At 51.2% G+C, this 19,734-nt stretch overlaps 1 protein-coding gene across 6 annotated transcripts; it reads left to right on the top strand.

Moving 5' to 3' along the window:
* Positions 1-10,363: 10,363 nt before the first annotated feature.
* ZNF580 (zinc finger protein 580) lies at positions 10,364-19,701 on the top strand. 6 transcript variants are annotated; one of them, XM_060130236.1, is made up of 3 exons: positions 10,364-13,406; positions 16,427-16,862; positions 16,940-17,516. In XM_060130236.1, the coding sequence occupies exons 1-3, from the start codon at positions 13,034-13,036 to the stop codon at positions 17,256-17,258; spliced, it is 1,128 nt and encodes a 375-aa protein (XP_059986219.1). In that variant the 5' UTR covers positions 10,364-13,033; the 3' UTR covers positions 17,259-17,516. The 6 variants fall into 6 exon arrangements, 5 of the variants coding, with proteins under 5 accessions (XP_059986219.1, XP_059986218.1, XP_059986220.1 ...); XM_060130235.1 differs by having other exon boundaries at positions 10,364-13,415; XR_009536956.1 differs by lacking the exon at positions 16,940-17,516 and having other exon boundaries at positions 10,364-13,675.
* The last annotated feature ends 33 nt before the right edge of the window (positions 19,702-19,734 follow it).

Raw genomic sequence — 19,734 nt, 5'->3', positions numbered from 1 at the left:
CTCACTTTGAGAGTGCTACAGTCTAGCATAATTCTGGGAACCAGATGGTGCTCAATAAATGTGGATTCCTTGCCTTTTCCCCTCTTGTCTGTTACCCTCAGGGGCTGGCACTACACTAACAGTCTGTTGCATGACCTGAGGCTACAAGTCTGGCTACATGGAACCACTAAAAAAATGGCAGTAAGGGTCTTGGACTTGGAATCAGAAGATGGGGTGGGTGGGTGTTAGCCTTACTTCTTTCTGTCCCTGCCTTGAGCATGTCACCTCTCCTCTCTGGACTTGGATCTCCTGTCTTTTAAATGAATTGACTGATAGAGTTACCATATGACCTAGCAATTCCACTCATAGGAGTGTACCCAAGAGACATGAAAATATATGTCCACACAAAACCTTGTAAACAAATGCTTATAGCAGCATTGTTCATAACAACCCAAATGTCATTGCCTGAGGAATGGATAAACAAAATGTGGTGTATATCCATAAAATGAAATATTACTTGGCTACAAAAAGGAATGAAGTACTGATACATGCTACAACATGGATGAACCTTGCAAGTATTATGATCAGTGAAGAAGCCCCTCCCCCCTTCCCTTTCCCGACTGGTAACCACTAGCTTGTTTTCTGTATCTCTGAGTCTGTTTGTATTTTGCTATATACATTCATTTGTTTTATTTTTTATATTCCACATATAAGTGATATCATACAGCATTTGTCTTTCTCTGGCTTATTTCACTAAGCATAATATTCTCTAGGTCCAGCCATGTTTCTGCAAATGACAGAATTTCATTTTTTATGGCTGAATAGTATTCCATTGTATATATATACTGCATCTTCTTTATCCTTTTGTCTGTTGATGGACGCTTAGGTTGCTTCCATGTCTTGGCTATTGTAAATAGTGTTGCTATGAACATTAGGGTGCATGTATCTTTTAGAATTAGTGCTTTTGTTTTTTTCCTGGATATGTATTCAAGAGTGGAATTGCTGGATCATATGGTAGTTCTACTTTTAGTTTTATGAAGAACCTTGGTACTGTTTTCCATAGTGGCTGCACCAGTTTACATTCCCACCAACAATGTAGAAGGTTTCCTTTTTCTCCACCATTATTACCATTCTCACCATTTGTTATTTGTAGATTTTTTTGATGATAGCCATTCTGACAGGTGGGAGATGATATCTCATCATTTTGATTTGCATTTCTCTAATAATTAGCCATGTTGAACATCTTTTCATGTGCCTGTTATCCATCTATATGTCTTCTTTGGAAAAATGTCTATTCAGGTCTTCTGCCCATTTTCTGATTGGGTTGTTTAGTTTTTTAATACTGAGTTGTATAAGCTGTTTATATATTTTGGATATTAATCCCTGTTGGCCAAATCATTTGCAAATATTTTCTCCCATTCTATAGGTTGTCTTTTTGTTTTTTTGATGGTTTCCTTTGCTGTGTAAAAGCTTTTAAGTTTATTAAGAGAGGGGCAAGATAAGTGTGTGGGATTAAGAGATACAAACTACTATTTATAAAATAGGTAAGCAACAAGGATATATTGTACAGCAGAGGAAAATATAGCCGTTATTGTGTAATAACTTAATGGAGTATAATCTGTAAAAATCCTGAATCACCATGCTATACACCTGAAACTGGTATAACATTGTAAATCAACTGTGCTTCAATTTTTTAAAATAGTGAGTGAAGCTGACACAAAAGGTCACAGTTTGTTATCCCATTCATATGAGATGTCCAGAACAGGGAAATCTATAGAGACAGACAGTAGATGAGCGGCTCCTTGGGGTGGGAGGTGGAGTGGAATTGAGGGAGTAAGAACGTGACAGCTAAAGGGTACAGGTTTTCCTTCCGAGAGGACGCAACGTTCTAAGGTTGACTGTGGTGACCCTGCACATACCTGTGACGAATTGTACACTGTAAATGGGTGAATTATATGGCATGTGAGTTAGATCTCAATAAAGCTGTGAAAAAAAGAATCAGCTGAGGGGCTTCCCTGGTGGCAAAGTGGATAAGAATCCGCCTGCCTGCCAATGCAGGAGACATGGGTTCGAGCCCTGGTCCGGGAAGATTCCACATGCCGCGGAGCAACTAAGCCCGTGCACCACAACTACTGAGCCTGTGCTCTAGTGCCCGCGTGCCACAACTACCGAGCCCACGTGCCACAACTACTGAGCCTGTGCGCCACAGCTACTGAGCCCATGTGCCACAACTACTGAGCCTGCGAGCCACAAGTACTGAGCCCGTGCACCACAACTACTGAGCCTGTGTTCTAGAGCCTGTGAGCCACTACTACTGAGCCCATGTGCCACAACTACTGAGCCCGCACACCACAACTACTGAGCCTGCGCACCACAACTACTGAAGCCCACACGCCTAGAGCCTGTGTTCCGCAACTAGAGAAAAGCCCATGCATAGCAATGAAGACCCAGTGCCGCCAAAAAATAAATAAAATTAAATCTTAAAAAAGAAAAAGAATCAGCTGAACATGATGCTCTTTTAGGATCAACCTCTAAGTGATATTTAAAAGTTATAAGCCTATATAATAGATGTATGCATGTTCACTATGTGATTCTTTCAACTTTTCTCTGTGGTTGAAAATTTCTGGGAATTCCCTGGTGGTCCAGTAGTTAAGACTCCACGCTGCCAACGCAGGGGCCCTGGGGTTCAATTCCCTGGTCAGGGAACTAAGATCCCACATGCTGTGCAGTGTGGCCAAAAGATTAAAACAGAAAAAAAGAAAGAAAAAGAAAATTTTCATAATAAAATGTGGGGTGGAGAGAGCTTGTAGATGACTTTTTTTTTTTTTTTTTTTTGCGGTACGCGGGCCTCTCACTGCCGTGGCCTCTTCCGTTGCGGAGCACAGGATCCGGACGTGCAGGCTCAGCGCCCATGGCCCACGGGCCCAGCCACTCCACAGCATGTGGGATCCTCCCGGACCGGGGCACGAACCCGCGTCCCCTGCATCGGCAGGCGGACTCCCAACCACTGCGCCACCAGGGAAGCCCTAGACGACTTTTTAAATCTGATTTTTGAAAATGTCAAATCAATCCCACGGACAATTCTTATCAGACTGTAAGCTCCCTGAAGGCAGAGACCACGTCTGTATAATTTCCTGCTGCGTCTCCAGTACCCACACTCGTGTCTGGGCATTCAGTACTGAATACAGGTATTCAGCAGCCATGTAGTGAATTAATGAATCCATACATAAGTGTGTGGATGAAGAAGAAGATGGTGACTATGGCTGTCTGAAGTCATAAGCCAACAGTCATCCTTAAATTGTAGATCACCCTCAAGCCTTCCTATTGGGTCTGCAGATTACAATAATACTGACAATAATAACTAGTGTGTGTTTATTTATTTATTTATTTAAAAATGGTATATGTGTTCACTAATTCAACAAACATTTCTTTTTAAAAATAATTAATTAATTAATTGATTTTTTTTTTTGGCTGTGTTGAGTCTCTGTTGCCGTGCACGATCTTTGCTGTGGCCAGCGGGGGCTACTCTGTTGCGGTGAGCGGGCTTCTCATTGCGGTGGCTCCTCTTGTTGCGGAGCACGGGCTCTAGGCGTGCGAGCTTCAGTAGTTGTGGCTCACGGGCTCTAGAGCGCAGGCTCAGTAGTTGTGGCGCACAGCCCTAGGTGCTCCATGGCATGTGGAATCTTCCTGGACCAGGGCTCGAACCCATGTCCTCTGCATTGGCAGGCGGATTCTTAACCACTGTGCCACCAGGGAAGTCCCACTAGTGTTTATTGAGAACACACTGAGTGTCGGAGCAGGGTCAGATCCAGGTTTTGTAGGGTGTGAAGTTTGTACAGATTAGAAATACAAAATTTTAAATACAAAAAAGAGGTATACAAGAGAACATTTATTTAGCATGAGAAAATAAGTTGCAACCAATTACGAAATTCAAAAGGTGACAGTTGCCACGCACAACCCCCACAATTGAAAAGCACATATAGATAGCATTTTAATTAGTTTACTACCTGACTCAGCTCTATAATGCTTTCCCTCTATTTTCTTTGATTGGCTTTTTATATGACAACAATATTATAATATCATTTTCTGTAGATAGAATAGAAAGATTATCTGATCTTTCCTGTAATGTGATTGATCAAAACATTTCTTTACTATTAACTTAAGAAACTTTAATTTCAGATTCACAGTTATTTTAGTATTGTTGTCAAGTTTGGGAAAATTCTAAGCAAGTTTCCTTCACCTATGAATTTAAGGTTGCAGAGTGTGGCAAGTTTTTTTTTTTTAATATGTTATTTATCCTTTAAAAAACTATTTAAGTTGAAGCATAATTGATTTACAATGTTGTGTTAGTTTCAGTTGTACAGCACAGTGATTTGGATATATATATATTCTTTTTCAGATTCTTTTCCCTTATAGGTTATTACACAATATGGAGTAGAGTTCCCTGTGCTATACAGTAGGTCCTTGTTGGTTATCTATTTTATATATAGTAGTGTGTATATGTTGATCCCAAGCTCCTAATTTATCCCTCTCCCCCTACATCTTTCCCCTTTGGTAACCATAAGCTTGTTTTCTATGTCTGCGGGATCTTTTTCTGTTTTGTATATAAATTCATATGTATCATATTTTAGATTCCACATATAAGTGATATCATATGATATATGTCTTTCTCTGTATGACTTACTTCATTTAATATCATCTCTAGGTCCATCCATGTTGCTGCAAATGGCATTATTTCATTCTTTTTTATAGCTGAGTAATATTCCATTGTATATACATGGCCCATCTTCTTTAGCCATTCATCTGTCGCTGGACATTTAGGTGCAAGTTTTTTGTTTTTTTTTTTAAGCAGTGACTAATCTTAAGTACTCTTTGAATTGTCAACACTCACTACCCAGAGAAAGCATTATGCAAGTGAGAAGCCTTGGAAGCTTAAGGTTCACTAGCCTAATGGTGAATCCACCTCTGCAGTTATGCTTAACTACTTTTGAAGGAAAGAATTACATCTGCTTTGCTATGTGTTAAGGAGAATCCTTGTAGATCGGGTTGGGAATCAGACTGGAACCTGGATGTGATGGTCCTGCATGCTGTTTTAGGAGCCTTGCTATTACTATCTACTTCACCTATTTTAAAACAGAAAAACCACTGAGGTTCTGGGAACTGGGAACCAGGAGACCCTGGCTTGATTCCCATTTGGTTCCTGGTTGACTAGTTTTGAGCAAGTTCCTTCCCCATTCTTGGCCTCATTTTCCCCAGCCTGTGTAAGGAGGCGGGCATTTCCCGATTTCCTTGTCTGTCTCTGACACCGTCGGAACAAAAATGAAAGGAGAGACAGGAAACTCCTATAGACAGTGATCCTTTTGGGATCCCACCTATTAGAGGTGGGCCGAAGTGCAAACTGGATCCTTCCTCTCTGGGCCTCGTGTTTCCAGCCAGAGCATTTTCGCGAAGGGCCTGAAATGGGCCGCTTTAGCGCAGGGTCACCCCTTAGAAGTGCGGGGTTCCTTCTTTGCAGGGCCTTCCCCTAAAAGCACTTCTCCATTGGCAGCCGTTTCTGCTCGGCCTGACCAGAGAGGCAGCTCAGAGACAGCAAGCATCGGTATTGAGCGAGGGGTGGGGGGGCTGATGGCCGGTATTGTGGAGTTTAGAGGAGGAGCCGATGAATACAGAACTAGAGAGAAGGGGGACCATAGAGAAGTTGGCGGTGGATAGAGGGGCCAGGGTGGGAGGCAAACGAGAGGCAGCGTGTGGGTAGAGGGGTGGGAGGCGGGGAACCATAGAGAGGCTGGCCTGGGCTAGAAGGGCCGGGGTGGGGCGGGGGGCGGGGAAATGCAGGGAGGTGTGGGGAAGAGAGTTGGCCTCCGAAGGTGGGAACTAAAGACGCAAAAGAAAAGACTCTCTGGTCAAGGGTTGGGGGTTTTGGCGTGTGGTGTGGGGTGTTGGGCCTCCGCGTCTCGCTTAGTCACTATCACCGTGCTCTTGAGCAATGAACTCCCTCTCTGCATCTCAGTTTTCTCACAGAATACTGAACGGATTAACCTCTTAGAGAAATTAAATAAAATCACGTATGAAAGTACCTAGCATAATAATGTCTTTGCACGGACAGTATGTAACACGTGGGAAGTAATGCTAGTATATTTTCGCATGTTGACTCCTTTCTGCAGCTCTGAAATTCTTGAGGGCATTAAAATCAGGCATTTGAGCATTAACACCAAGATTTTGGAGGGTTTTCTCAATCCCCACCGCCCCTTCGGTAGCTCAAACCTCGTTCTTCCTCATGTAGGTTTCAGCACCAGACTGTTCCATAGTCCCCCAGCTTCCACTCTCTAGCCCGCCAACATAACCAAACAGACCTTTCAAAAATTTGGAACTAATCTTGTCCTTTCCCAGCTCAAAATCCTTCCACGGCAAGAGGGCTTACCGCAAGACAAAAATCCCAACTCCTCTGCCTGGAGTTGGAAGCCCTTGCATGTTGTAGTGCCTGCCAAGCTCTCCAGCCTCCTCTCTCATCATTTGAGACACACGTGTGTCACACCCCCACTGAAACACTCACACTTTCATTTCCCCAGGCGCCAGGTCTTAGGCTGGTCTTGCTGCCCAGAGTAACCTTTCCTGGGGAATCCTGGCCATTTTTTCAGGGCTTATTTCCTCCAGAAAGCAACCTCTGACTCCTGCCTACCTCAGGCTCCCAGGCTGGGTGAGGCACCCCTTCAGGCTGCCAGTTCCACCGGAATGCCTGTGAAGCCCTCACATGATAGTTCCCTGACTAGCTCCAGACTCTCCTGTGATGCCTGCAGCACAAACTCCATGTTCTTCAGTCTGGTCTTTGTTGTCTCCAGTCAGCATCGTCCCTGGCTGCGCACATGATGCTTAGTCACTCTGAAAGAAGAATAGTTGGGCTGTTTTCTGTCCTGGCTAACTCTCTTGTCCTCCAAGACTGAACTCAGGTGTCACTTCCAGGAAAACTTTCCAATTATTTTTCTTTTAGTTTTTTGGCCGCACTGCACAGCTTGCGGGATCTTAGTTCCCCGACCAGCGATGAGCCCATGCCCCTTGCAGTGGAAGCGTGGAGTCCTAACCACTGGACGGCTAGGGAATTCCCAAACTTTCCAGTTCTATACTCCTCCCCCAGTTGGGTCCTGAGCCCCTTCTGGCCCCCTGGAGTGCCCTGTCATTGCACTTATGACCTTACATTGTAGCTGCCTGTTTGTTAGTTGGCCTCCTCTAGATTTGTCTGTCCAGTATGGTAGTCACCAGCCATGCATCGGTATTGAGCGCTTGAAATAGGATTAGGCCAAGTGGAGATGTACTGTAAGGTGGCAGCTGGCCACTACTAGCAAATACTGTTTTGAGAATGGCTGGTGCTGGCCTTGAGTCTGATGCAGTTCGGAAGATTCAAGTTCTCAGTGATGCAGGAACGTGTCTGAAACCACATCTACAATGGCCACCCAGCTTCATTTTGGATGCCTGAACCATAGTGACTCCATTTTGATTTTTTTTCCTTTCACTTATTTATCTTTTAAATTAATTTTTATTGGAGGATAGTTGCTTTACAATGTTGTGTTAGTTTCTTGCTGTACAGCAAAGTGAATCAGTCATACATATACATATATCCACTCTTTTAGATTCCCTTCCCATCTGGGTCACCACAGACCATTTAGTAGAGTTCCCTGTGCTATACAGTAGGTTCTCATTAGTTATCTATTTTAGACATAGTGGTGTATATATGTCAATCCCAATCTCCCAGTTCACCCCTCCCCCCATTTTGATTTTAAATGCGCTTTTCTTTAATGGTTAACGCAGCTGTGCAGTGTACATTTGACAGGCCATAAGACAGGCTGTTCTGGTTAGCATAAAGTTCAAGTCAAATCATGTATCAGCCAGAAGGACTTCCCCGTACCTCAACGTATGAAAATTTCTTCCATCATAACTTACATCTCGATATAGAAAAATAAAATTAAAAGGAAAAACAAAGAATGGTGGCCTCTCCATGACAGATGGGGAAACTGAGTCACCAAACAGGGAATGGTGTCACACAATGTTCTTCAGATTTCCCTGGAGAAGGGACTTCCCTGGTGGACCAGTGGTTAGGGCTCGGTGCTTTCACTGCCTTGGACCTGGGTTCAATCCCTGGTCGGGGAGCTAAGATCCCACAAGCCTCTCGACCAGAATTGGAACCCTACTGTTTCTAAGCTGCCTCATTAACATCTGGTGTTTGCTGTGAAATCCGCATGGAATGCCTCATCCTTCTAGACAGTCTGTACTGAGGCCAGAAGGGACTCTTCATGACTTTACAGGGCTCCTTGCGGGTGGGAGCTCGGAAGCCCAGCCTTCTGGTTTTCCCTTGCCAGCATCTACAGCTAGCCTTGAGGGCTGTTTCACACTCAGGCAACTCTTTCCCTAAACTTCTTTTAGCTTCAATCCTGTAACTCTCGAGGGCCATAGAACAATTTCCCCATAATGAAGATATTAGAGTTTTTTTGTTTGCACAGCGCAGCAAGCGGGATCTTAGTGCCCCGACCAGGGAAGCACGGAGTCTTAACCACTGGACCGCCAGGGAAGTCCAAAATGAAGATATTGGGATGAGAAAGTGTAAAGATCTCCCCGCTTTAGAATTTAGGATGTAATCCTGGCTCTGGCACCCCCTTGCTCTCGGACCATCAGCGTCTCACGTAACCTCTCTGGGCCTCAGTTTCCTCATGTGCGAAGCACTAGGACTGAATTTGAGACAGCTTCTTATTTGAAGTGCTCCTCTCGGGCTCAGTCAGGTTCTTTAGGGACGCTGTCCGTCGTTGAGCTTGTCTCGTGAATGTCATCCCTACCTGCTTCTCCCAGGCGCTAAGGTGGGGGCAGACATTTCAATATTTTGGTCTCTGTCGCCCCCAGGAGGCTTAGGAGAGTTCCTTGTCGCAGCAGGTGTGCAATACAGATAACATTTGTTGCCTCTAAGGTAGAGAAAGGCAGGGACTACCTCAGTCTGGTTGGTTCATGTTTTTACCCCCAGAAGCTGGCGTATGGGAGACACTAAACAAATATTTGTTGAATGAATGACAGAGATTCAGGCCAGCGGAACAGAAGGCACTTGGAATCCTTCCTTTGAGGGTTTGTGTTTCCGGCCGGAAGGCTTTCTTGTGAACCCCATCCCTCTCCTGGCTGGTCGGAGCGCTACGGCTCCACTTAGGGCTCCCGGAAGGTTTACTGTCTTCGCCTCTTGCATCCCGGGATCAGACTCTCGGGAGGCCTCTCCTCATAACTCACGGACAGCAAAGGCCATGCCTGGAGGAGGGGTCCAGGAGCACGAGGACGGGTGGGCAGCCGGGTGTGTGTGTGTGTGTGTGTGTGTGTGTGTGTGTGTGTGTGTGTGTGTGTGTGTGTGTGTGTGTGTGTGTGTGTGTGTGTGTGTGTGTGTAAGACCGGACGACCGGGTGTGTGTGTGTGTGTGTGTGTGTGTGTGTGTGTGTGTGTGTGTGTGTGTGTGTGTGTGTAAGACCGGACGACCGGGTGTGTGTGTGTGTGTGTGTGTGTGTGTGTGTGTGTGTGTGTGTGTGTGTGTGTAAGACCGGACGACCGGGTGTGTGTGTGTGTGTGTGTGTAAGACCGGACGATGGGGGAGGATCGAGGAGGTTCGTGTCGGAGGACCCCTCGGGAACAGAGAAAAGGCAGAAACCAGGGAGGCCTTGGTGGGCTTTGGAAAGGGATGGTGGGGAGGTGGTGGAGTGGGTCGAATACAGACTCTGGAGGCGAGAGACTTCTTTCTGGACGGATGGAAACACTTAATGGTGTCACGGGACCAGCATGAAAGGAAGAAATCTTGAATCTGGGCAGAAAAAGAAACTCGGAGAGTTTGGGGGAGGTCCTAGAAGAGAAGAGTGATACCCTGATGGGGAGGAATGGAGACAAAGGAAAAGGACACCCTGCCCACAAGGGGTTTGAAAGAGGAGACGGAGGGCAATATGGTAAAGCATGGGTCCCACAGATTCTGGGGGCGTGTGAGACGACTCTGAGTGCACATCATAGGAATCGATTGATAGATGCAAGAGTCCTGTGCAAATCCCAGGAGCATGGAGATGTGGTAAAGTTAGAAAGTCTAGGGTTTGGGCACATGGAGAGAGGCCCATGAAAAGTCCCCCAGCCCCTTGGAGAGATGAGGGGTTTGAGGAGTAGGGGGTGGAGGATGACGTAGGTAAGCAAAGATTGGGGGATGCAGAGAGGTTCTCTGGTCATCTCAACCCTTAGCTTACCTCTCTACACCTTCAGTCAATGCAGTTTTTCCTTCCTTTAGCTTCTCCTCTGATTCAAGGATGACCATGACTGGGACTTCCCCGGCGGTCCAGTGGTTAAGACTCCGTGCTTCCACTGCAGGGGGCGCAGGTTCGATCCCTGGTCAGGGAAATAAGATTCCGCATGCTGCGCAACGTGCCCCCCCCCGCAAAAAAATGGATGACCATGACATTTTCCTCATCAACTGTGGGTTCCCCCGCCCCAGTCAGGTGCTCCTCCCACAAGCCACAAGTTGGCCCTTCCTCCTCCTCTTTCTCTGGGCCTTCAGCCTCTGGCCAGATGGGCATACAATACACCTACACACACACAGTGCGAGTGGAGAAGCCCAATGACAAGCACGAAGTTTTGCCCAGCGTACAGCTGTCCCGAGTGCCTACAGGGCTTCCAGAATGCTGTCTGTCTCAAGGCCTATGGCCTCTCACATCCGGTCATCTGGGGCTTCATCTCTGAGACTTGTGGCAAGGCCTTCCAATGCCCCAGCAGTCTTTGCCAGCCTCAGCTCATCTACTGGGCTCCCTGTACCTGCTCCTTCTGCCCCCGGCTGCTCAGGCTTGCCAGGGACCTGGCTCAGCATGTCCTGGTGTATTAGGGCAGACTGAGTCTCCTCCTAATATGGGCATAAAACTGATGCCTTTGGGGAGCCACGTGCTGTTAATCTTTCCCAAGTTGCCAGCGTCCAGCTTGAGAGATGACGGTTGCAGAGCTAGACCGTGGCATCTCTAGTGGGCAAGACAACACCCTTTTCTGGGCTATTCTTGTTAAGACTGAATGATCTCCAGCCTTGGGGTGTGCTGCAAGTCTATGGGTGGCAGGGGAAGCAGGAGAAAGTAGCAAGAAAGATGCCCTCACCTCCCAGGGCCATTACTGGTCTCCTTTTCCCCTTTAGCCTTACCCAAGAGGCAGGGACCCTGAGTTTTAACTGCACCGTGTGGGCTTTGTGACTGGTGGGTTCACTCTCTGGCCTCAATAACCCATTTAAAAACTAGGGATGAATTCTCTCCTCCCTGTCAGCGGCCAGATGGTAGCAATTTGCCAAATCTGCTGAGACATCTGTGTTCTTGTCTGGTTCTTCTTTGTTTCTTCCTCTCAGTTTTAAAACTGGGAATGTCCCGGGACGCATCTCAAACTCAGTCACCTATTTTGTCCTCACCTGTGCTCGCAAGCTCAAGTGGTCACTTATTGATCACCACACACATCCTTCTGTGGCTTGAGGAAGCAGCTCAGGGTGATGCAAAAAGAGATGGGCCAGCTCCCATCACACTTCTGCCCCATGTGCTTACAAACGTGTAAGAGCCTGTTTTACCTCAGGTAGCATCGTGTCCTGCACTCGGAACTCTGCCCCTAAGTGTGTGGCCCCTGTGGGAAGGCATTCAAGTGCTCCAGCCACCGCAGCCAGCACCGGCTAACCCACCTGGGGTGGGTTGACCACTTTCCAGGGGGTGGCCCAATGCATCCTGGTGTATTCATCAGGGCAGGACTTCCTGGCTGGCTGTGGAGACTGAGGCCAGGAGTTCAGGTGTTCTCCAGACCCGGGTGTCACTTCCCTCCACCACTCCAGCCCTGTGGAGGGACTGGCATCATACAAGCCAGCCCCGACTAGCTGTGTGACCCAGGGCCGGTGACTACCCCTCTCTGGCCTTGGTTTTACCACCAACACAGAGAATGATACCTGACTCCATTTTCTTGCCATGTAACACATTAAATCACAAGGCCTGGGTTTCCTCAGCTGTCCCACCGGCTGAATAATTCTGGCTCTTTGTCTTTGCTGTGTAGCAGCCGACCAGTCACTAGCCCTTTCTGGTTTCGGTTCCTATTTGTAAGTAGACGGTCTATTTTCTTTCCTATTGAAGAAAGTATTTATTTTAGGACGACTAGTTTCTTCTCCAGCCCAGAAGGATAAAGTGACTTTTTTTTGTTTAATGTGGAACTTTTTTTTTTAAAGTCTTTATTGAGTTTGTTACAGTATTGCTTCTGTTGTTTATGTTTTGGTTTTATGGCTGCCGGTCATGTGGGATCCTAGCTCCCAGACCAGGGATCCAACTCAAACCCGCACCCCCTCCATTGGAAGGCTGAGTCTTAACCACTGGACGGCCAGGGAAACCATAGATAAAGTGACTTTTAAAGAAAAGTCACAACTTTTCGGACAAAAAGCCATCCCTTTTGTCTTCCCTCCCTCTGTATCTACCACGTCGCCAATGACTTTATATTGGCTTTTCTCCGCCTTATTGCAGAGAAGTCAGGCGGGCAGACACCCGGAACCGTTGTTCGCGGGTGTTTGTTTCCCGCCGGGGCGGATTTCTGGGGCCGCGTCTGGCCGAGACGGAGGTAGGAGTGGGAGCCGTCTCCGGGCTCTCCGAGTCCACCACCCCGCGCGGCGGACCTCCTGGGGCCGCCCCTCGAGCCGCTTCCCACCGCGCTCGGACCCGAGAGACCTCCGCACCGCGAGCCGGCGCCGGGAGGTAGGCGCTGAGCTCCGGGCGACCGGAGAGGCCCGAGCGGTGCGTCCGCTGGGTCACTCGCTTAGACTCGCGGGCGCGGGATGGAGAGGCTTTGAGCTGGTGAATTCCGGAGAAAGAACTTCATCTACTCGCCCGTCTGTCCTCCCCTCAGCCTCCCAAAGTGTACCTTGACCCTGAATCTCTCTGGAGGCCATGGGCCTCTCCCTCCCTAGGGTGGTCCCCGCCCCTAAGCCGGCCCCCTCCTCTTCCTCCACCCCCGCCATCCCCATCCCGCGGCCTCAGCCCGCCTCTCAGGGGCCGTCACCTGCTCACTGATGGGAATGGTGTTCCCTATACGTGCACACGGAGGAGGCCTCCTGGCTGGAGCCCAACACCCCCCCACCCTGCTCCGCAAGGCTTCAGTTGTCCCCAGTGTTTTCAGGTCTTCAAGAGCTGCCCGCACCGCAGGAGCTACAGCATCTCCCACTCAGAACTCCGGCCCTTCGTCTGCGGCAAGGCCTTCAAGCGCCCCGCGAGGTATCGCTTCATACGCCAGCTCCGGTTGGGTCGGGCTCACACCTGCCCGCTGTGTTCTGGCGTTTTCAGGATGCCGGGCAGCAGGCGCAGCACGTTCTGGACCACTTGGCTGGAAGGAATTTCCTGGACCATGGAGAGACTGCAGGGGCTCCATAGAATCTCTTGATTCTGGTACAGAAGGTAGAGGCTGGGGTTTTGGCCTCACTGTTTACTTGCTGTGTGACCTGAGGCTGCCTCTCTGGGCCTCAGTTTCCTCATCCTGAAATAGGGAATGGCTTGTGTTTCCCAGTCATCCTGGCCAGGGGTGAGATGCAGGAGTCTCTTGCTGAATCCCTGACTGTGCCACAGCCTCTGTTTATAGCCTGAGATAGATCACCATCCCATTCTGGAACTCAGTTTCCCAATCTGTAAGATGGGATAGAATGAAACATCCTTATCAGGTGAGCTGCAAACTCACCTAATACGAAGGTAGCGCCAACTGCTCCATCACTTCTTTATAGCAACTCGTGCCTGCTGAGACAGGTGCAGAAACGTTAGTTTTGATTCTTTTTTAATTGCAGGGGTAGGGCTGGAACACAAGTGAGGTGGGAGCCTTTCCTCTGCGGTGTGAGTTATTGGCTGGAGTGCTTTCCTAGGGCCACATCCCTAGGTCCCATTAGGGGACCGTGAGATGCCATGTGGGGCTGGGATGAGGTGGATTGGCTGGGCCACCTCATGAAGGGCTTCAAATCCCAGGCTGAGGAACGTGGGGACTTGGTCCTGAGGGTCATGGGGGCCGTGACAAGATTTTGTGCAGAGGTTACATATGAGACAGCTGTGAGAAGAGTGTCAAGGAGGGCGGGGGCAGTACTGGGGGCCAAGATAGCAGGGAGAAGGCTGGTGCAGGGGCCCTGCGCAGGAAGGAGGGGCCAGAGCTGGGGCTTGGGGAGCAGAGGGGAACATTCAGGATGAGGGAGGGACAGAACTTGGTGCCTTCTGGCTTTGGGGAGTGTAGAAGGGGGGGGCGGGATGAGGATGTTAGAGCTTCAGACTGGTGTGGGTGTGGGGCTTCATTATGCTCCTGTCCCAGGAGATAAGCGAGGCTTTTTGCGTTGGTGGGGAGAGATGCTTTACCTTTGGACGGGGTGACTGAATTCATTCATTCAGCCAATACTGAACCGAGCCCCTACCCTCTCCCCAGACCTTTGCTAGGTTCTGAGGGTAGAATGTTGCTTAGGACAGAGCGGGAAAAGCAGGCAGTAAAGTAGCAAATCCAAAAACGAGCAAGACCACTACGGACTGCAGTACGAGATGCGGAGGGAATGGCCTGACCAGACGGAGCAGGGCCTCACCTGCTCACCAGCTTGAGCTCTGACACAACCAGCAGCCGCTTCAGTGACGAAGGATTACTCGAGTTGAGACCTGAATGGCCAGAAAGGGTGTGTCCTTGTGAGGGGCTGGGAGGAGTATTCCAGAGGGCAGAACAGCAAACACAAGGCCCTGGAAGTAGGCCAGGTGGGCTGGCTGAGTTTTATTCCAAGTGCAGCAAGGAGGGTTTTAGGTCAGGTGATGACATGATTCTGTGGGTTAGCGTAATTATACTGTTACAGTGTTGCCATAGAGAGAAGGGACGGGGGGGGGGGGGTTGCGGTGGGGAGGCTGTCATGGTGAGCTGGGCCGGTGGCGGCAGTGGGTTAGGGAGAAGCATGAGGTGCTTGCAGACAGTGGCCATGAGCTCTGACTCGGTCAGTTAGAAGCACGTGCTGTCCAGCGGATGTGTGACCTCTCGGAGCTCCTGTTTCCTCATCTATAAAATAGGCATCCGCATGGCACCTCCCTCCTGGGTCTGCTCTGAGGGTTCAGTGCATTTAGCGATGGCTGGCACCATAGGAAGGGCCCAATAAACGTTGGTCCTTGTCATTATTTCCAGAGTTCGGGGTGGGTTGGGCTGGGCTGGGCGTGGCTGGGCGTGGCTCTCATGGACAAAGCAAGTTTCATGGGTCTGAAACTCAAGCAAGGGATCTGGGTGGGAGACTCCTGTGGTAGTTGTGTGTGGAGCCCAGGATCTATGCTGCCCCCTGGGGGACATTTGGCCAAGTCTCTTGTCACAGCTAGGGGGCAGTGAGATTGAGGGGTGAGAGACGGTGCTCCTGGCATCTGAAGCGTGGAGGCCAGGGACGCTGCTCCATATCGTACAGTGCACAGGACAGCCCCCCACAACAAAGAATGATCCAGCCCCCAAATGTCAGTAGTGCCAAAGTTGAGAAGCCTGGTGCAGACAGAAGGTGTAGTTACCCCTTTAAACCGCGCACACCCTTCCAGTTCACCAGTTTCCACTCTCCCTACTGCCCCCCACCCCATAAAATTACAAAAGAGGAAGAACCTCTAGGACAACAGTTTCCGGTAGAGAGCCATGCTTTAAAAAGTGAAGAGGAACAGCTGAAATTAATTTAATAACATACTTAACCAGTCAGTAGACCCAGAGCATCATTTCTAAATGTTATCAACAGAGAAGTCATTCATGAGATACTTTACACTCTTTTCATACTCAGTCTTCAGAATCTTTTAGGTGTCTTGCATTTATGACACATCTCAGTTCAGACCGGACACATGCCAAACGCTTAAGAGCTATCTGTGGCCGGTGGCTGCCCTTTAGGACAGCACAGTTCTGGAGGCTCTTTAATTGAAGCCTAAGATCACAGTTGTTGGGTCACTGGAGGTTTCTTGAAGGTTTTCTGAGAATGCTTAATCGCCTCATCTAGAGACTTTTTTCTATAGCTGGCAATGTGTGTGTGCATCTTCTGGCTTTTTAAATATTGCCCAGTAAAACATTAAGACATATCTGTGATCCAAACCAAATATAACTGTGCCCTCTCTGGCCGGCGGGTCTCCAGTTTGCAACTGGTTGAGGGTGGCTTAGGAGCTGTACCGTAAGGTGGGCAGCGGTTAGCCACCTGTGGCTATTTAGATTTAAATTAAGAGAAATGAAATACCATTTAAAATTCAGGTCCTCAAGCCCTAGCCACATTTCTAATGAGCAATAGCCTCACGCGGCTAGTGGCTGTCCCAGTGGACAACGCGCAGATCATAGAACTTTTTCATCATCCCAGAAAGTTCTTTTCGGCAGCTTTCTCGGACGCATCTCTGGCCAAGCCGGGGTCCTTGGTGTGGGCGCGACCGTAACGCCAGTTCTCTCCCTTCTGTGCCCCCAGCTGCCTCCCCTCCCCAGCTGCAGCGGCCGCCCCCCTCTGGTTCCCCCCGTGCCACGACCTGCTCGTGGACACGCGCAGCATTCGCTACTAGTTCACCGCGCAGCTGGAGGACGAGCTGCGGGCGCTCCCGGGCGCTGCACTCGACGTTCCAACCTTCCGCGTGCGCCGCCTGCCCCAGGCCTTCCAGCGCTCCGGCCACCTGGCGCGGCCTGGCGCCGACCGCCGCACTAGGTTCCGGATCTGGCCTGGCTGCCCTGCCTCTGTCTGGTCAACGCGCTCCTGCACCAGGACGCGGCCGCCGGACCTCGGTTTCCTCTCTGCGCGCGGGAGCATCGGGCCCACCGCGCTTTGTGCCGACACCACCCAGACACTGTCGCTGCTGCTCCTTGTGCCTCAGTCTCCCCCTTCCTCGATGGGAAGAGCCACTCTTGCCCACCTCTGCATGTCAAGGTTTGGCCCTCTCGGGCCGTCCGTCTCCCCACCTGCCCGATGGGAAGAGCCACCCTTGCCCACCTCTGCATCTGGCAAGGTTTGGCCCTGTCTGCACCTCGGTCTCCCCATTTGCCCAGCCGACAGAAACTTCCCTCTTCCCGCTCTCTGCCTCGTTTGGAAGGGGATGCAGGCGGGTCGGCCAGTGGGAAGAGGACGGATTGGGCGCGTCCGTTCCTTGTGGGACTTAGGGCAAAGACAGCCTCGCCTAGTCTCGTCTACTAATCAGTCTCTGTCCCAGAGAATGAACTGTCCCCGAAGGGAATGGGAAGGGAGCGGGGGGCAGGGGGCGGGCTGTGTGGTTCCCGCGCGCTCGGCCCCTCTCCTTTCTCGCGATCCCTAGATACTCAAAAAAAGCGGGCCGTCAGAGCGGCGGGCTCTGGGACGGCGGAACCTTCCTTGCGGCGCGCGCGTTTCCGGTCGGCGCCCTTTCCCAGGGACGCCGCCGCCCCTCGCGCCCCCGCGCCCCCCGCGCCCGCGTCCCCGGCGCCGCCGGCCCGGAGCTCCCCCAAGCCTCGGTCCCGCCGCCGCCGGCACTCGCGAGGGGAAGCCCGGGCCGCTCGGGACCTCGGCTTGCTCCTCCGGACCCGAGAAGCCACTGTACCGGGTACGGGGGCCGGGATGGAGGGAGGAGCCTGGCTCCGGGACGGCGTGAGGCCGGGCAGGGCTGGGGGAGGGGGCTGGTGATAACGGGGGTGGGGGTGGGGCTGGGGCACGGCGGGGAAGGAGCCGGGGCTCGGGGGACAGGCAGGAGGGAGTGCGGGAGCGAGGGGTTCCTGGGGGCGTAGTGGAAAGGGGGACACAGGGGCCCTGGGGTTACAGAAGGAAGCGGAGCAGAGAAGCGGGGTGGAGGCGCTGTGCTGGTACAGCAGGGATAGGAATGGGGACATAAAGATGCCAGATGCATGCAGAAGAGAGGGAGAAGGGGGCTTGGGAGAGGGACTCGGGGGCCCTGGTGTGTGTCACGGGGAGTGAGAGGAGGCCCCGAGGGGTATAGAGAGGAACAGCAAAGATGTCAGTGTCTTATACTTAGGGGCTGGGGAGAGAGAGGGACCCTTGGGTGGAGATGTAGCAGGTGGCAAAGTTCATGGGCCGTGGGCTACGTAGAAGGCCGGCAGTTGAGGCGTCCTAGGTAGGCATACCTGAAATTTCGAGGACAGGTTAGGTAATGGGAGAGGATGTTGAAACCTTAAGGTGCTAAATGTAGGAACAGGATAGAGGAGCCCTGGGTGAAAAGTGGGGAATTGGGTTAGTGGGGCTCCGGGGATGTACCTAGAGAGGAAATTAAGAGAGGCTACAGCTGTATCCAGAGATGGGAGGCCTTCCAGGGAACCTAGTGGGGATGGAGATCTAGGAGGGTCTGGAGGCCAAAGAAAGGCTGCTGCGGTGGTCCTGGGCGGAGAGGATGCAACCTGAGCTGGGGCTGGGAAGAAGAGGAAGCGACCCATTAGAGAAATTCTGGAGGCAAGAGCCCTGGCGTGACATGAAAGAGGCTATGAAGATGTAAAGGGGGAAATAGAGTTGGAAATTGATTGGCTTTGGGGGTGGAGGAGGAGGGAAGTGGCTGGGTGAAGCCCTCTGGTCCAGCTGGGGGATGAGAGGAGGACCCGGGAGGAAAGGCAGGTCGGGGCCCTGAGATGGTGAGCTTAGTTGTAGAAACCCCTGAAGCTGCTTGATGCAAGTAGAGCGATCTGGCCTAGAAGCAGTTTCTTTTTTTGTAGGGAAGGTAGGTCAGTGGTACAGAGAGGGTAACAAGCAGTGAGAATTGGTACACTCTCCCCAGGAAGTGGCGATTTTAACTTCTCTCCCCTCCGCCGCTCCCAGCTGCCGCTCCAGATGCTCCTGCTGCCGCCGCGGCCACCCCACCCTCGGTCCTCCTCTCCGGAGACCATGGACCCGCCGCCCCCCAAGGCTCCCCCTTTCCCCAAGACGGAAGGCCCTTCCTCCACTCCTTCCTCGGCGGCGGGGCCCCGACCCCCGCGGCTGGGCCGCCACCTGCTCATCGACGCCAACGGGGTCCCCTACACGTACACGGTGCAGTTGGAGGAGGAGCCCCGGGGCCCGCCACAGCGCGAGGCACCAACGGGAGAGCCAGGCCCTCGCAAGGGCTACAGCTGCCCTGAGTGCGCCCGGGTCTTTGCCAGCCCTCTGCGGCTGCAGAGCCACCGCGTGTCGCACTCGGACCTCAAGCCCTTCACGTGCGGCGCCTGCGGCAAGGCCTTCAAGCGTTCCAGCCACCTGTCGCGGCACCGTGCCACGCACCGTGCCCGCGCCGGCCCACCGCACACCTGCCCTCTCTGCCCACGCCGCTTCCAGGACGCAGCGGAGTTGGCGCAGCACGTGCGCCTCCACTAAGTTCCAGACCCGGCCTGTGCTGCCCGGCCCCTCTCTGGGCCACCACGTCTGACCCACACAGCGTCACTCCCACACACATTCCCTTACTCCGCTGAGGTTACTGCCTTACCCTGGGCCTCAGTTTCCCCAACTATCTAAAGGGAGAAACATTCCTTCCCTCCCTCCCTCTCTAGCTGTGTGATGTAGACCAAGTCGTTGCCCCTCCCAGTGCCTGGGAGCCAGTCGGAGCCCAGTTTCCGCCCAACTGTGCTGTGTGAGCCTTTGCAAGCGGCGTAATCTCTCTGAGCCCTGGTTGTCAGCCCCGAAGTGGTGAACTGTTGTCTGCGTGGAAGATTTGACAAAAGAGCACGGGCAGAGTCTGGCTTATTTCTGTGTCGCCCCATTTCCACCCACCACCCTCACCCTTTACTCAATAAACATTCCGCACTCCATTTTAGGGTTTTTATTTGCGTATGGGAGCGGTG

This window comes from Lagenorhynchus albirostris, chromosome 19 (assembly GCF_949774975.1).
Source record: "Lagenorhynchus albirostris chromosome 19, mLagAlb1.1, whole genome shotgun sequence".
Taxonomy (NCBI): domain Eukaryota; kingdom Metazoa; phylum Chordata; class Mammalia; order Artiodactyla; family Delphinidae; genus Lagenorhynchus; species Lagenorhynchus albirostris.
This window is presented reverse-complemented; position numbering and strand designations above follow the sequence as displayed.

Bases quoted from the DNA above. Each gene is read 5' to 3' on its own strand.
- ZNF580 (XM_060130235.1), top strand. From the start codon at position 13,034: ATGGGAATGGTGTTCCCTATACGTGCACACGGAGGAGGCCTCCTGGCT. The intron at 13,416-16,426 runs GTAGAGGCTGGG...CTGTGCCCCCAG, and splicing joins TCTTGATTCTGGTACAGAAG to CTGCCTCCCCTCCCCAGCTG. The intron at 16,863-16,939 runs CTCTGCATGTCA...ACCCTTGCCCAC, and splicing joins GAAGAGCCACTCTTGCCCAC to CTCTGCATCTGGCAAGGTTT.